Here is a 17,606-nt window from a genome sequence, read left to right on the forward strand (position 1 = left end):
TCCGACATTTGCTTTTCATTCGGTAACAAATAGGCGTTCCTTCTAGATTTTTATACGTTAAGTAGAAATCTGAAGTTCGTTCTACGGAAGTAACTTTTTCCCCTCAATTCGTGCTCCCTCCCCTCGTCTGGCGACACATAAAACACATAAAACAATTTTTTGTACACTTACATTTTTTATAAACTCCAACATTCTTTTTGCTATAGATTTATGCTATTTCTTTAATTGTTTTCTAATTTACTTCCACTTTCCTTCGATGCACATTTTTAATTTTATTACATTAAGATTTCTTTCCTATAGATTCTACAGGAGTCAAGCCTCGCAAGGCTTACGAGATTGTACAGCCGTTAATCCTCCACCGACTTTGATGACCATGAAATATGTTGTCAAAGTCATCGTGAACAACTTTTTCCTATGCATGTTATCGCCGTTCGACCTTAGTTTCCGACATATTCACAAAAAACTACGGACACCCACTACAGCGAATTCTGCCCTTTTTAATTGATCGAACACATGCTTTAGGGCGGGAGAAGGGCTTCGTCTCTTCCCCTGCACCGCCTCCCCAAAAAACCTAATCCAGACCTACCAAAAATTCATTTGAAATAGCGGAGTTCGTTGTAGTGAATCTAACAGTTTTTTACAAATATCTCGGAAACCAAGGTCGAGCGACGGTAACATATATAGAGAAGAGTTATTCAGTATCGCACACCCGATGATATATTTGGAGATTTCCAGATTGTTACCCCACGGAGGGTTAGGCTTGCACAGCTTTTAAATGAATTTTCCTTAGGTCTAGGTTAGATTTCTTGAGGAGGAGGTGCAGGAAGAAGGGTGGACCACCCCTTCACTGCCCTAAAGGACGAATCCGATCATTGGGAAAAGGCGGAGTTTGCTGTAGCCATCCTAACAGTTTCTTTTGACGGTAACATGTATGAGGAGAACGATGAGTTATTCTGAATGATGACCTTGACAACATATTTCAAGGTCATCGATATTGGTGAGGAGGACTAACTTCGAAATGATTACCCAGAATTCTTTTCTGATACCGTTCAGTTGATAAAATTTGTCTTACATCCACGGGTAATAGGAAGTGTTATCAGTTACTCTTCTCTGGCTTCGTAGTTCTTAGAAATATTGATTACAATACGATGTTGAAGAACGTCCTTTCAAGTAAACTATAACACATAGTACACGAGAAAAAGAAATTCCTTTTTGTAACATTTTATGTTTATACTCTTGTCGCGGAGCGTAACGTAGTGTTATAGCAAGTGTGTCATACGACGAAAATCGTCGTCATATCAACCCCTATCCAATGGTCAGCCCTCCTGAACATAAATAGCCTACAAATAAACAACTACTAACAAACTCTTATACATTTCAATGAGCACAATGATCAGACTATTACCCACTTCCAATGTGTAGCCTTGTGTCCCCATATTCTAAAACAATTAGAAAATAATATATACCAATCAGAAACGCTTAATATGCCTGACTGGAACAATGATCCTACGGGGGGCTACCGTGCCTGAGTTTCTTAACAAACTGGTTCGCTATTACAGAACTTTGTCGTAGCATGGTAGCAAGTGTGCGATACGAAAAACGTTGTTATTGGTTGAAATCAACTATTGTGGGATCGCAAGCCGAGTAGAAGGATAGTGAAGAACCAGCCACAAGTGGTTTACCGAAAATGAATCTGCACTGTTCCGTACAGTAGGAAAGGTTGATCGTAGCTTCGCCAGAGACAAATCTAGAGATTGGGAGGGGGTAGGGATGGCAAGAGAGAGAGAGAGAGGAGAGGGAGCAAGAGAGAGAGGGGGAGTGGGGAGGGCACGCGTGCTTGTCGGGTGGTGCGAGTTTGACAGGGCGGTAAGCGAGGGTGGCGGGTGAACGATTATGGGGGGGAATGCGGCGTCAGTGTACCGCGAACCACCGACGAGTTCGCGTCGCGTTGTCGTTTGGTCTGTCTAGTTTCTTGATTCATCGATCGCTCGATGTTCACCGGTCCCTCGTTAAGAACACGGGTAATCGTCTGGTGATCGGTCGACGGTGTCAGTCCGACGATTACTGGAGCGAGAGGGCGAGAGAAGGAGAGAGACGTACAGAGAGAGAGAGAGAGAGAGAGTGAGAGAGAGGGACAAAGAGACAGAGATGCGATCGTTCCCAGGCGACCGATGGTTTTCCATCGCAGAACTACGACCCCGCTGATCATCGGTTCGCCACCGGAGTAAAACGAGACAGCGTGGCGTCTGCTCCAGTGAATAACCTGCCAGCCAACAACGCTACCGAAGTGCTCGCTGGAACGGGATGACTGCAAGGGAAGTCACCCTAGCCGGCGGTTCTCCTTGGGGATTCCGCATGCATGGTGGACATGACCTGCATCAACCCCTACGCATATCTAGGGTGAGTCTATTTATGGGGAAAATGTTCCATCTCGTCGGGGTTGCGTTCTAATCGCCGGCACAGATTTTATCGACGACAATTGAGCCGTTCAAACGCAAAAGTGGTGGATGTCAATATTTGCCTGTTGTAGTTTTGCGCCACATCTCGAGGGTATAATCATCGTTGATAACTAGCTTGCATAAACATGACGTTAAGAACATTTGAATCTTGCGACATCAGATGATAAACCAAACGATAGTCAATTAATAAATTCGGTACCGAATATAATTTTTATATTTCTGTGATTTTGTTCTTTTTTTTATTTAAGGTAAAGCATCTTTGTCGCTAGATAAAAAGCGTTCAATTGTAATATAATTTTAAATAATTGTAATATAATTTAAGCGTGACAAACCTAACTTCGACATTATTGAGTTCTATAGAACTTTTGCTTAACCCCTTGCTGTACCATTTCCTTTACGGCTACAGTGGGGATTAGAACGTCGTTATGCCCAAAAATGTCGCAGAAGAGGAAAGAGAATTTATATTTTTTGGGTAGCTTAAATATTGATTACAAAAGTTAGAAAATTCTATTTGGTTGTTAGATGTTAATTCTTCGTTGTCCAATGATGAACTGTTTTGATTTGTACCATTTTTGCATCAATTCGTTCGGCACACTTCGCCCTGATCGAGAACCGTTCTCACCGACAGCCAATACTTCGAGACTCTTCAGTTTTATAAGGAAAAGTTATTTAACGCGCTGACTACCAGCGTCACAGACGCGTGATAATCATAATTTGATTTTACTTCAAATTACATTTGTTGCTTATTTAGCACGTGAAGACATGCAAATCTGTGAAGACATTAATTAAATTTAAGGATATCTAAAAGAAGGAATACATTTTTATCTTCATTTCCCTACGATTAAATTGGAAAGGTTTTATTTTGCATAAAAATCCACAGTTTAACGATCTTACAAATAGAAATAAACTTTATCACTAAATATCTGCTTTCTTCTAATAGAAAAATATTTAACAAAATTACAAATTCATGATTCACTGCTTCTTATGTTTTTGATCGAAATTGTTAAGAACTGTTTACGTTTTCGTATAATGATGGACGACCAAATATTAAAACTCAAAAAAAAGTAGTGCATTGTGTAACGTGGAAATTTTCCAAAGCGACAAAAGTTCTTTTGAATGATAACGTATTCAATTATTCATGAGTGCCACTTTCAGTTGTCACCATTATACAAGGTGTATCAGAAATAGGCATTCCATTCGTTAATAATTTTAACAAGCTGAAAACAATAGATTGACATTCTTAAATCAATTTAACCTTTCTGCTGTTTTAAGTTGCAGCCACCCATTTTGTCTACATATGGAAAATGATTTCCATAAGATTACATAAGAAATTATCTTGGCAAGACCTCGCGTAAGAATGTTAATATACACTTTTACGTAGAATTTGATACTCTACCAAAATTGTACAAAAGGTAGGTCATTCTATTTAAAGGAATCATTGTGACCTTGAGATCTCCGAAACGCCTTGACTCCTATAAAAAATTTTTACATCACAATATCTCCTCCTGTATACCAAGTTTTCTGTATATCATATGTTGATGTTATTACAAGCAGCAGAAATATGTGGAACGTTCAGTGTTATTGGTCCACCTTGTATATGTAGACTGCTCATTAGCTTTGTGTGTTCGAATCACTTTTGAAAATGTTCCCGCGCCGGCCTCGATATATCTCTTGCAGTTGTCGCAGCTTAATTTACGATGTGCTCGGTGTCCTTTGCCACCGTTCGACGTGATAGCAATCGCATTAACATTACATACTTGCCCGTTATAAAACGAGAGCGACCTAGCAGACGACGGCGCGATTAACGTACACGCTCAGCTGTTCCGGTTTAATTGCGTTCGATCAATACGTCCGAGGAATTTCTTTGCTGGTTCGATGTACTTGAATTCCATGTTTCGAGGACTTTGAACGACCTTGACGTTCGCTGGCTTTTAATTGAACGATATACCGTCTCGATGGCGGTCGGCAAAAAGTGCGGTGCGTTAATAAAATTGTGTAACAGGAACTTCTCTCTTCAGAGTCACTTCCTTTCATTTTCGTACGTAATTGTCCATTGTAAAATTGCCACATACCTCACCAATCGAAATATTATCGTACCGAACGATGCTCCATGTGTTAAAGAAATTAACCAAGTATTATATTCCTTACACTCATATACGATCAGTATAGTTAACCCTCGGACTCCTGCGAGATCTAGGCCTGTGCCGGAGTCATTTCTGACCCACACCGACATTTACAGTTTTCTTTCGATAGAAGGCGATGGCTCGGGACCGGCTTTCGAATGAAGAAGAGGGGACAGCGATTTTCTTATTTATTTTCTTATTTTTCGTGACTGTATTTCTTCTTTCGAGTATCGTGAATTACGGAATACTTGGGAGAAGTCATCAGGACGATCCAATATAGATTGCAACGTAACAACCAGTACCGTTTTAACCATTAACGCCGATTCTGAAAATTCAATTCCGTGCGTATCATGTATCTGACGCGTCTGTTCATTACTTACCGTTTCTACTTGCTGTTAACGGTGACGTAAATACAGACGGTATGCGTTTTACAGTCATCAGTAAAAGCGGTAACTGCGAATAATCGATAAATACGTCAGTCGAGGCACTTAATGCTTTTTCGATACTAAACAAATCAATGGAACTGACAGAATTTTCAGGTTTTATCAGAAAACGATGAGACTGTTTTCTAAAAATAAAATTCCGCGTGGTACAGCGATTCAGCGGCGTGTAGTAAATAGATTTCAGAGATTTATTTACTTTCCATAGAATTTTATAATTGTTCTATACGTTTAAAACAGGACTCGGAAGAATCGATATTCTGTATGTTATTTATTTACGTTTATTGACGTTCTTCTCGTGCATCCTTATTTCATAAACTTTTTCATACAATTTTTAAGAACTCTTTTTGATAAATTTTAGATTCTAAAATATCTGTCCTATGAGCACGCTTTTTAAAAAAGTTTCGGCGAGTGACTTTTTCTTCCATAAAAATAAAAAATATGGGTGAAAAAATACAAGTTCGAACACAATTTCTTTAAAAACAAAACGTGTTTAATTGGATCTCTGATTTTTATTATTTGTACTTTTATTTCGATCTTTGTTTTCACAAATATCGTACAGTATAAAAAAAAATCCAGTCTCCTTAATTAGGAAGTAATTTATCGGAAGCGTGACTCTCGTTACTTGAACATATTGTGGACTATCAAATGTTGCACTGTACCGATCAGTGTATTCATATATACAGTTTTGCGATAAATCGCCGCGAATGAAAGACATTCATTGTATCTTTCAACGTTGGCCTCTGCGGCGAGGATGCTTTCAGAACAAAGAGCTTGCAGAGAACTTGAGAAGGATAGAGCTTACATTGTCAAAGAAAACTGCGAGCAATTTCATGACAATGGACGACGCTTCCCGCATCGAACGCGGATACTTCCGTGGACGTCCAAACTTTTTCCTCACACGATAAATCGTCTGTTCGACTCTTGACACTTGATTATCTTGCTTTCGAGTTTATCCTAATCGGACGCTTCGAAATAAATATTTTTCAGTAGTGCATTTGTTTACGAATCGCAGAGTCATCGACTTCTGATTCATACTTCAAATCCCAGTGTGTTCTAGTCATAGTTCTCTTGTGTTATAAAAATATAACGTACTGAAATAACTCTAAAGTAACTTATTTCTGATTATACAAATCAAGTTTCTGTCTATTGGTGTCCGTGTATTTATAGTTAAATGGACTGCGGATTTTTATGCAAAATAATAATTTTCTGTAAATAATTTGAATAAGTGACAAATTAAGCGAATTCTGAAAATTTTCCGATATTTCTACCATTTTAGGTTTTATTTTTCTCAGAAATTCCTAAGAAATTCTACTAATTATGAGAATATCAGTATGATTGAACATGATTTTCGCAATACAATATTAATGAACAAGCAACACAGGCATCCGAATATTATTGGGCAATAATCTGAAAACTTTCCTGATTTCGTCGGAACAGCCGTGCTAGACTACGAAGATATCTTTTTATCTATGCGAAGTATATTGCTCGAAGGCGACCGAAGCCATTAATATGGAACACGTTTTGCAAGGCCGAAAGAAGTCGACAGTCGTTCGAGAGCTTGAATTCTCCATAATACAGTTGCGTTTACGAAATTTCCACAAATTAAGAAACTCGGTAATCTGAATAATACCAGGGAAAGAATTTTTTCCAGGGAATCAGAAGTCCTTCTTTCGTGTTCTTTTATCAGATCTCCTTCTTCAAATTGTGTATCAATGTGCGCGCGTAATTATACACACGTGCCTCTTTGTAGACCGAAAATGTTACGCAGTAGCCAACTCGCGTCCTTGATAGTGATCGACATTGAGACAACTACCTGACGCCTAGCATTCATTACTGTGTTATTGTGCCTAAGCGGTGCACGATCGTCTAAAATTACACACGTGCTATTTCTTTCGAAATTGAACGGCATACGCAAACTTGTATTCCTCGGTAGCTACGAAAATGTATCATAACACAGGTCACTCCGTAAGTAATTGACCCTAACTTTTAAAGTAATATGCCCAGGATGTAGACACCGACTTGATCTTAACACTTATTTTCAATCATCGTTGTGTTGACCATTATTATTGTATACATCATCGGTTTTATTAGCTCTTTATTTTTAGATTACAGAAATCATTTTTTTGGAGGGAAAATAACCTATATTGAATCAATCTATGTACTTTCTTTGCAAAAAGTTTGAAAAAATATTTCTATATTGACTAATTTACCAGTTACTCCCTTAACAAAGATTTTGATGAAATTGAACCGTAACTATTGTCCACGTGACATTATAAAGGGTTTATGCTATCGTTTTGATGATCGTTAATGTGTTCAAGATATATAATATTTCAATATCTAAAAACATAGAAGTCGCTTATGGGGCGACATATTATTTTATTGGTTAAAGCAATTAGTAGAAAATAAAATTTGTTTAAACGGTTTGCCGAAACAGAAGTATTAATTATTGTTGCATCGTGTGTCCAGGTTGATTTAAAAATATTCTCGACATGCTTAACGGCTGCACTCTCCATTAAGAAAATGGTTCGCGAAGATTGTAGCGTATTTTTATGCTAATAGTTGTGCACACAATTCTCCGATGTACGTACGTATTGTCAGCTATTTAATTGGTCAGAAGAGAATTTTTTCAAGGAAACAGTTCATCTGCTAATGGAACTGACGTGTCAAACAGAGGAGCGCCGCTCGATATGGGAACAGGACATGATCTTTATGATCTATTAGTGCCTATGATTGCGAAGCATCATTTATCACTGCGGTCACGTATATCAACGCATTAAACAATAATGTGGAGGAACGTTATATAACTTGAAATTCCGGAAAAGTGAAAAATTCTAAGTCCAATGTTAAAAGTCGAGAGCGTCGTGTCTTGAAAGTTTCCGTTTCGAAAATGTTAGGACTTTTCGAAAGTGTTCAAACATTACTTGCGAGTCGTCGCTATATTTTACCCAGCACCGCCTCTGAACTGAGAATTGAATTCTCCCGAAAGAGAATCGCGAAACTTGGTCATTCTCCGCCATCTGTCGCACGCTCAAGTTTCCTTGACATTGCCAGTAGCAACAACCGTGACATGTTAGTGTTGTATGCCGCCGCAGAACGGTGCAATTCACCTTTCATGATCGTTGCGTAACCGCATTAATTGCAGAAGGACCTCGAGGCGCTCTTATGTCGCCCATTTACAACCGGTGTTACGTCACAAAGTGTACGCGCGTACTTTACAATGTTCCCGTGGCCTTGAAACAAGACACCAATGTCGAGTTTACCGTGTGTTCTGCTGCTTGGCCACCGGCGATGAGGTAGCAAGCCTTTGATTGTTACCATGTTTTCCGCCGCGTACCTGCGAGTATGTTTCCGAACGAGAGCCGCATTCGAGACAGAGGAGGATGTTACAGACAGGTGGATACACAGGTATGCAGTTGCAAATACGCGGGCGCAGTGGACGGCAAGATAAATCAATAAAATCAAGATAACAGAGGGCTGTTAGAGAAACTTTCTGTTTAGCCATTTCTGTATTCGAAGAAATCGGCAGAAGTACAGTCATCTCGAAAAGAGTTGATGACATCTGTCTATCGATTCTACAATAATATCGGTGACGCAGGAGTACTGTTATATTATTTTGAAGCTATTGAATTGCCTATTGAGGCAAGAAAAAGATTTCGATTTTATTCCAATTTGTTACAGTCGAGACGAAGAATTTTTATTTTACAAAAGGATCCGCAGTTTACTCATTAAAAATATCGCTAAGGGTTGCTTTCGTCTGTCACAAAAGCGATCGCAGAAATCAGAGTTTTCTGTTTCACATGCAGTATAGTAACAATCATCCGTTGATTGATTAGAACATTTATTTGGCATGCAGTTGTCGAGTAAAAAAATGTATTGTAGGTGTCCACGGTGGCGTGCAGTTAAAATATAGTGTAGTTTTGGACGTATTTTTGTAGTATTCTCTCGGTGAAAAATTTTAACTACCTTGGACGAAATAAATTACTGGAACGAAATGGAAGTAATCTGCTGCTCTGCCGTATAATGCAGTGTATGTCACGTTGGTAGGAATGCTGTATGTATACATACTAAATAGCCTCGGTTGAAACCTGAGCATAGTAATTCTTGTATATTGCGTGTTTGAAATTCTGTGTTGTTGCGCACTTATTAACATTTACTTTTGTTATTACCTTTGAAATTTGAAAAAATGTACACAATAAGACGGGACCGGAAACACGCGTGACCAAAGTTTCTGTATTAAAGTGTTTTTAAGACTGAAAACACGTAGTCTCAAGTACACAAAATGACGCTGTTACGTAACTTCTGTTATCATTTTTACGGTTAAATGTTGCCGTCAGAGGAACAAACTTTCTCGCTCTGAACTCTAAAAATGTTTGACAATGAGCGTATTGTGAAGTATTAATTACATGATTCCTAACTACGAGTACTAAGTTTTACACAAAATTAGTAATAGATAATTTAATTACTTTAAATTTAAATTTTGACTGTGTTTCTTGGCATTTGGCGCAAAGAACGTCGATTTCGCATAAAAATCCGCTTGTTTAATGACAACAGTTTTCTCATGATCGTGATAACTTTCGATTCGAAAATTAGATTTTTAGGTCTGTTCGTCGCGATGTTCGCGGGTCAGTTCGCCGGGATGTGGAAATTGGCGCCATCGTTTTTACGCGGGATTATAAATAAAACCGTAATGACGTATAGGTGCAGGTACGTTGTATTCTCGCGTCTATTTCAGTTGATTCGCAGTGTCGTCATCGCCGAACATAACAGAAAACATTGGAAAATTAGGCTTCTCAATTGCGAGGGAACGTCGCGTCGATGACGATCATCAAGGGGACACGATGCTGCGTCCGATGCATCGTAATGCGTAACTCGTATTCGCTTCCGGAGGCGTCAGCGCGGAATTAATGTAAATTGTGTATCCTTCTGCGCAGGAAGCACAACCAAGATCTATCCATTACCCGTTTTTTTTCTCTTTTTTTTAATGACTAATACAAGCGAGGAATAACTGTCTGAAATGGTCTTACAGATTTTCAAATACTCGTAATGAATATTTTCTGCCATTAGTAGTATATGAATAATATTATTATTTTGAATGGCGAATGAACGTAAAATGTATGCCCGTATTATTTGTTTATTTCCGCCTCATGGCTATGAAATAGTTTACACTTTCCTTACGATCCTATCTTAACAATTCGCACTACATTCTGGACAAGAGTTAAGTATTAAAAGTATTAATTGTTGTAACATAAATATAGGCAATGAGGTCTGGTCATGTTGAGCTAGTCATCGTTAACTCGCATTGCTTATTCAATGCTGGCCCGCATGACCTCAATCAGAAACATAGATTGTCGTCCTTATTATGCAGCCTGCGTTAGTTGACACTGTTACGGTTATGAAGCATGGCCGACGTGTCGTACTTATAATAAGTTTGTTGACCCTTGCAGGAGACCGATTTTCAACGTACAGTTACTCGATAGTTCTATATAAGTGTAGACAATTTACCCAAATTCATTGATCTAAATTTGGTACTACAGGTTCTATACTCCAAATTTTACGAACTAAATTCGCCCTCTTCCAAATCAAATTCTAAACACACATTACTAAAGCACAATTTACTAAAAGTTTTCTTTCGATATAAGACGACGGCTCCGGACGGCTTCCGCCGTATTTCGGATGCGGGTACCTATGGAGTTTATTCTTAAGCAGGCGATATCTTTCGTTATTCTTTTTCTTTTCGCGAAATTAGTTTAAATATCGACAATTTTTCGAGAACGAGAATTTTAGTGTTCGAATACGTTTTTGGATCCACTATGTGGTAGCATTGAACAGTGCGAAACGTGTCGAAAAAATTAAAAAAAAAATCAATTGGACGCGTTCGAGTGGATCAATTTAGCCGCCGGGAATGTTAAATCATCTGACCATATCCGTGCCAGAGTGTCTTGTCCTTATTTTTAGAGGAAATTGTAACTTGTTACTTGTCTGGATTCCTCTGCTAGGCGATAGACCGAACAATTTCCTCGAGGTTTTTTCTTGGACGGCTCCCTCTCTCTCCCTTCTCTCTCTCTCTCTCTCTCTCTCTCTCTCTCTCTCTCTCTCTCTCTGACTCAACTCGAACAACAAAAAAGTAAACCAGGGGGGAATTGATGAATTGAGAGCAAATAAACTGGCAGCGCGTGCTGCGGGCCCGGTCGTATAATCTGCCTCTGCGCCTTTTTTGTTTTAATGTTTATTGGCGAGGCACGCGCATGAAATTCTGCCGAAGTAATCCGTTTCGATCAACTGGAGTGCAACGTTGGACTGGTCCGAATACCAAGACCGTTAAAAATAGACGACGAGTTTCGAGTGTTCGAACATCGCGAAAGAATTCGAAACGCGCGGATCCGATCCATGCATTTGTAATGGCGAGAACCCGGTTCCCGAATAAATTAAAAATTGCCGTGGTTCGGCGAACGGTCGAGCCGACGACCGTCTGTCACACGAATTTTTAAAAAGAATCAAAAATACTCGACGTTGTCCACCATTTTTTTTTTCTCGCCCGATTCGAGCTACGTAGCCATAGCGAAGACAGTTGATGCGCTGTTAGCTAAATTCAGTTAAGGAGGGGCGGATAGAAACGAAGCAGACGGAAACGGTACGAATTTTAATTTGCGGGGAAGACTTTCGACGTTTAAATTAATAATTCGCGTTGAACGATGCCGAATGCACGGATCGGAGAATCGTTATGCATATTTGAAATATGAATCCGACGGTCCCGGTCTTCGTACGAACGGACATCGTTAAATATTAAACGAAAGTCCGATATTTTTCATAGTTGAAAACATCACGGAGAATTATCCCGGTATTTTCGTTCGGGAGGAAATTTTCCACGGTTTACCGACCGCATTGGCGTACTTTGGATTTGGGGCTGATTCAGTCACGCCTACCCCTATGCAGCCGGCCGTGCAGGCTGCAGTTCTGCTGCGCGGGTCTGCAGGCGCCGCGATCGATCACTTTTACCTCAGAGCACGGCCAAACGTCCCGTTGCGTTTTTCAAGGTCTCGACGAGAGAACATTGATAGGGAAACTCTCTCCCCACTGGGCTTATTGTTATCGTTCAAAGAACTTAGAAACACGCTTCGGAATTACGTGAATATTGTTTGCACGGGTGCTCGACATCGCGAGCCAAAGAAACGTTAAATAACCAAACGAAGTTCAAGGCACACGACGCGCGACGATACGACTCTGTTTTAAGGTGGAACTCTGGTGCCATTTTCTTTTTGACCTAATTTTAGGAATTCTTTTCAGAAGAACTATCGCTGCTGGCAAAAATTATTCGATAAAAAAAGATCGAGTATCTATCTATCGTTATTCATATTTTCAATGTGGAAAATGTTCTCGTTTACGGAAGAAAAGAATACAAAGAAAATGTTAATATAAAAATGTGTTTGTCTTTTCCATAATGTACAGAATGGTCAAATTAAACATTGTTTCAAGATAATGTTTAATCGGTTTCACGCGTTCAGAATATTTTCTTGGCGATGTCTATTATTATTTATAATTTGTAATATAAGAAAGTCGAATTTCACGGGAACTGTGCTTCTCTTGCAGTGCACAAATTATTTTGTAAAATAACTGTTTCGGAGCATTTCTGTATGTAATATCGTTCCAGATCGTTACAGAAAATTATTAATTATATTAGATAAGCAATACTTACAAAGGCAAAGTCGTTGACAATAACGATGTTAGGCTACATATACGTGTACATAAGTGGGCCACACAGAACCGTAATTTATTACGTGTAACGAGAAATTCCTTCGGGTTTTCAATGCAAAGTTTCCAATGACTCATACCTCTTGGTATTCATCATCTGCATTCTAACTGCCGTCCGGAACAAATGTAGGTAACTACTATCGTGTAGAGATGAAAGACGAATGGCAAAATTGTTGGAATTTCAAATAACGAAATAATTTTGAAAACATTGTTTGAGATAAACCAACATATGGTCAATTCCATTCTAATTCTGTTCTAGCGTTGATAGTTATAAATGAAGAAATTTTGTGTTATTTGAACGGGTGGCCTAATTCCGGTGTCGAAGAGTGCGCGAATATTTCCGCGGGTCGCTGTGCCTCGAAAGCGGTAAAAATTGATGAAACGCGGGTTTCACGGGCGCCTGGTCCAGGGGCCATCTAACGGCTACGAACGGCCCTGAACAGCGGCTCGGTTTACGACGTTAAGTATCGAGAGGACAAGGCATAGTCGTGTGTTTTCTACGCTTTGCGTTATGCGGGCGTAAGCGTGTGTTCCGTTCGTAAGGGGCGAAGAACCGAACTGTACCGAGGGGAAGGCACACACGCTGGCTCGCACATGAGTCACCAACTTACCGAATGACCAATGAACTCAACGGGGCCCCTCCTTACATTCGGAATGCAGATCGAGAGTTTAAACTATAAATATGGTGCAACAAAAACAAGCACCGTTTGACACAGAGTTTTACCACTCCGCTCCGCGGTGAACGATCAATTTAACGTGATCGCGCACGGTGACTCGATACACTGTTTAAGGGGGAATAACTTTTTTAATGGTGATTTGGATCCACTTAACAAACTAGAACATAAAGAAATTTTCCGTATTTAACACTAAACCTACCAAGCATTGCCACTGTCTGGTAAATGTTGCCTTAGAAAAATGGCAACCCTAAGTTTATTGAGATTGTCCACAATTTTCAATATAATAAATGCTTGGTCAAAGTAATTTATTCCGCTAGTTTCCAATATGTGAATTTTTATAGTTTCAAAAATTCTAAAATATAAAACCGGTCATTTTGACCGTGGTAGGTTTAGTGTTAATGCTTGTTGCTAGATTTTTATGCAAAATAAAATGTTTATGCATCATTTGGGAGAAAAATGATTTAAATCTATTGCTAGACGAACCCAATTATTGTGGGGGTACCAATTACTGTGCCTATATTAATTATAATCATTTTTAAAGCGAAAGGAATATTAAAAAAGAGAGATATAACATTAACTGATTTTAATATAGTAATTAATATAGAACAGTAGTTGGAACCCCCGCCAGTAATTGGGTCCCTTACCGTACTTATTTTTGCCGCAGTTTACCGATAACTTGTTGGCGAACATGTATCTGTCCGGTAAAGTCGTAGAACGTGTCAATTCTCAATTTGACAGTAACATCTCTCGATCGGAATGTTAGAACAAGTGGGAAACCGTGTACCGTGTGCTGCCCGTTATGAAACTATTTCCGAAAGATACCGTTAATTCTTAAACGCGAGTGATAGGAGGCAAGAGTGACGTTTACTGCGCGTTATATGAATTAGGCGAAGGATCGCCGGTGACCCCGCTAACCTAGTGGTCAAAGCAGTCACCCAGCAAGTGAAAGATCCTGAGTGTCCTGGTTCCGGTACCCGATCGATCGATTCGGTTTTCCTCTGCTGCAATACTAAATCTTCGTTATTCTCACACTATGTTACAGTATTATTAGTAGATTTCTGTATGCAAAATAAAAATTGTCCAAGTCGATCGTAAGAAATAGTTAAATGAAAATGCATTTGCTCTGTTAATAACTTCGAGAAGGAAAAATTTATCGTTCGATTTTACTTTTCAGTGACGAACATTTCCGAAGTCGTAACAGAGTACACATAAAATTGAGACAACAAACATTTTACTACGATTACTGTGAACACAGTATAGTTTACTTACTACATTTTGCTGTAAATGCTTTATCGTTATTATTATTGCCAGAAGCGCCAGAAAGATAACAGAGAACTCGAACGACGAATTAACTCGTTATTCCCAGCTGTGAAAAGTTGGGGGAAAAATTGTTATTATTATTGGGGCATGACATAAATTCGGTTGCAAATATAAGTATGTTCTTATTTGAACAGTTCAGTTGTGACGCGGTGCAAATGACGGTGCTTTTACAATACTTCCAGTCTATGATTTTCTAACTGATCGATTGCAATTCCTTAATTCTAAATCCTTCTATTGTGTTTTAGAATTGTGTCAATTCGATAGCAGGTGCAAAAAGAAATGGACGAACGAGGGACGGTGCGAATAATTTTCTGAGCGGAATCGAAAAAGAGAATGGTGGGTGCAATGTAAAATTTTCATGAAAAAAAAATGTCAAATTTAGCCATTCCCCTCTGTAGATCGTTTTGGCATTGTGTCGATTTGGCACCGCGCAGCAAAAAAACGGGCGAATGGGGGATAGTGTGAGAACGTTCTTGGCAGAATCGGGAAAGAAAGTGGTGGGAAGTAACGGCGTAGCCTAAGTCGAGGATGGTTAGTTCGTACGGGCCTGAGGGTCCCGTATGCCTCGACTTCAATAAGCGGTTGTCGAGGTTCCCCAAGAGTTGGCTCAGTGGCAGCGATCGCTGACTCTCGAGTACAATCGTTCGTGCGGCGAGTACCAATGCAGCTACGCCTTGGAACGTGCACGTGTACCCTCGCTCGTGTTACTCGAAACGTGGACTAACGAATTTTCGAATGTGAGCAAACGGGTGCAACGAGACAGTGATTCATAACACAGAGTTCCCTATCCGGCGGGGGACTGCGGCGACCATCGAACAGATTTCTATCGGTTCTCGAGGATAGAGCATCGCCTATCCTTATCTATTCTGCTTAATAATCTGTTTACCGGGGATATCGCGCGCGTGTGTGTGTGTGTGTGTGTGTGAATGCGATGGAGTGCAATTATCGAACACCGTGACAGATCGATCGAGCATCGATCGTTTCTGTTCCACCGTGCCTCGATTATCAGTTTTGTCGATTTCGAAGTGTGGTTGCGCCGCGTAGGATATAAACAAGTTGACGCGTGGTCTGGATAAAGTTGTGTTGAGGTTGAGGGGCCCAGAGACTCGGATAAAAGGAAATTCTTTCGCGATGGTTCACATGAGCTATGCTCAGTGGGCTTGCCTGCCCTACACTTATCGGAACAAGGTTCGTACGCTAGATTAAGTCTATACTCCTCTTTTCAGCGCTCCACCCTTTTCGCTCGGCGAGAAATTCCGCGATATTTGTGCGGCGTTCGCCGGGAAACGAACGGACCGCGTCGAATTGGCTGTCGAACAGGGATTGGTATTTTTCAATTAATTTTACTCGCCGGTACTATGCGATATTATCTTGTTTTAATGGGCTGTCTCGAAAATTCCATTTAGATTTGAATGATCTGCACAGCGAGAATTCGGAATAGTTCTCTACTCGAGTTAACTCGCTGTGGTTGAATTTGCAGGCTGAAATTCGAAAAAAATTCACTTTGAATGTCCGTGAATTTTTTCGTAATTTTTTGTTAACCAATTTTTTGTCCTCACCGTAGAATTACCCCTTGCGGTAGGGGTCTACTGACTCGATGATTCACTGATTTTAGCAGTCATGAAGTCCTATGCGGAAGGAGGCACTGATATTGATATAATAGGGCGTTGCATTTATCGTGTCCTTGAATTAAATGCCCTCGAAATGCATTTTTTTTTAAATATGAATGCAGGGTATTACGAATAGGAAATACACCTTAAAGATAAACATATAGCATTCTTTTAATTGTCTTGTTCTTTTAGCTTTGTTATGGAAAACTGAGTGTTCTATTTATTTTTATTAGCATAACGAAGTATGAACTTAGTAGAAATAATTAGTGTTAAAATGTGGAATGTTTCTTGTTTCGTTATTATTTGACCGAGAATATTGACATGGTCTGATCAGTTATCGTTAGTGAAGTGCATTATCTTGAAATGTTCATTTATTGCATAATCTGTGAAAATACAATAGATCCTTCACTACGCAAACATCTGTTTCATTTGATTCTTATCTTCCTATCTTGTTATCTCATTGTCACATTCATTTGCAATGATTAAACCTACTTCTATTGGTGGCGATTTGCGGGAAGATGGCTGCCATGTCCTGCTTGTTTAAAATGCGATTTTTTTAGCAAGTCCTACTTAAATATATCATATCAAATAACATATATTAATTTTGTTCAAGAAATATATTTTTACAGCAAAAAAGTTAAACTTCTTTTGTTTGCAACCGTTAAAGGGTATCTAGGCAACTGCTGAATGAGGACATTTTCGTGATCCTATTTAGGTGGTTCACCCTATATAAACCTGTATCTATTGTACGGCGAAGGTTAGTTCGGTCGTGGCATCCTGCTTTCGTTCATCCCCAATAAAGCCGTTTGAATGAACGACATAATGATTAATCGCTCGGCGAGATTATTAGGGAGCCACGAAGAGAGAAGCGGCGTAGAAAGCAAAATTCCTTGGGCTTCGGTTCACTACACGCCTAAACGTCCGATGCCTCGCGTCACTTATGCGAACACCATTTCTTTCCCGCCCGTTGCCTCGGAACGTTCTCTATTCGTTCTCCCGTTGCACGCTCGTTGCACTACCACCAACAAATTTTATGCAAAGCCTCCACGTGAGAGTAACTCGCGAGAGTAGCTCTTAGGTTTGCAGCGCCGCTCGTAATTATTCGAACGACCAAACGTTTAAAAGATAAAATGTTACGCTTGAAAAATAACACTGTTGTGGAAGCATAACACGGGAAGCATACAGATTACGTTTCAAAGCAACGGTGCAAGTACTATTTCTTCTT

The 17,606-nt window shown here is 39.6% G+C and overlaps 1 protein-coding gene across 9 annotated transcripts in view; it reads left to right on the forward strand.

Annotated features, from left to right (window-relative positions):
* Nucleotides 1-1,880: 1,880 nt before the first annotated feature.
* Cap (Cbl-associated protein) overlaps nucleotides 1,881-17,606 on the forward strand; it is an 88,868-nt gene continuing 73,142 nt past the window's right edge. For 5 of the 9 annotated variants that reach the window (XM_076791410.1, XM_076791401.1, XM_076791408.1 and 2 more), the window contains exon 1: nucleotides 1,881-2,400. In XM_076791410.1, the coding sequence (XP_076647525.1) occupies nucleotides 2,305-2,400 (96 nt within the window). In that variant the 5' untranslated portion in view covers nucleotides 1,881-2,304. Of the gene's footprint in view, nucleotides 2,401-15,526; nucleotides 15,960-17,606 lie in introns of those variants that run through there. The other 4 variants (XM_076791403.1, XM_076791409.1, XM_076791411.1 and 1 more) reach the window with 4 other exon arrangements.

Source organism: Halictus rubicundus, chromosome 8 (genome assembly GCF_050948215.1).
Source record: "Halictus rubicundus isolate RS-2024b chromosome 8, iyHalRubi1_principal, whole genome shotgun sequence".
NCBI lineage: Eukaryota > Metazoa > Arthropoda > Insecta > Hymenoptera > Halictidae > Halictus > Halictus rubicundus.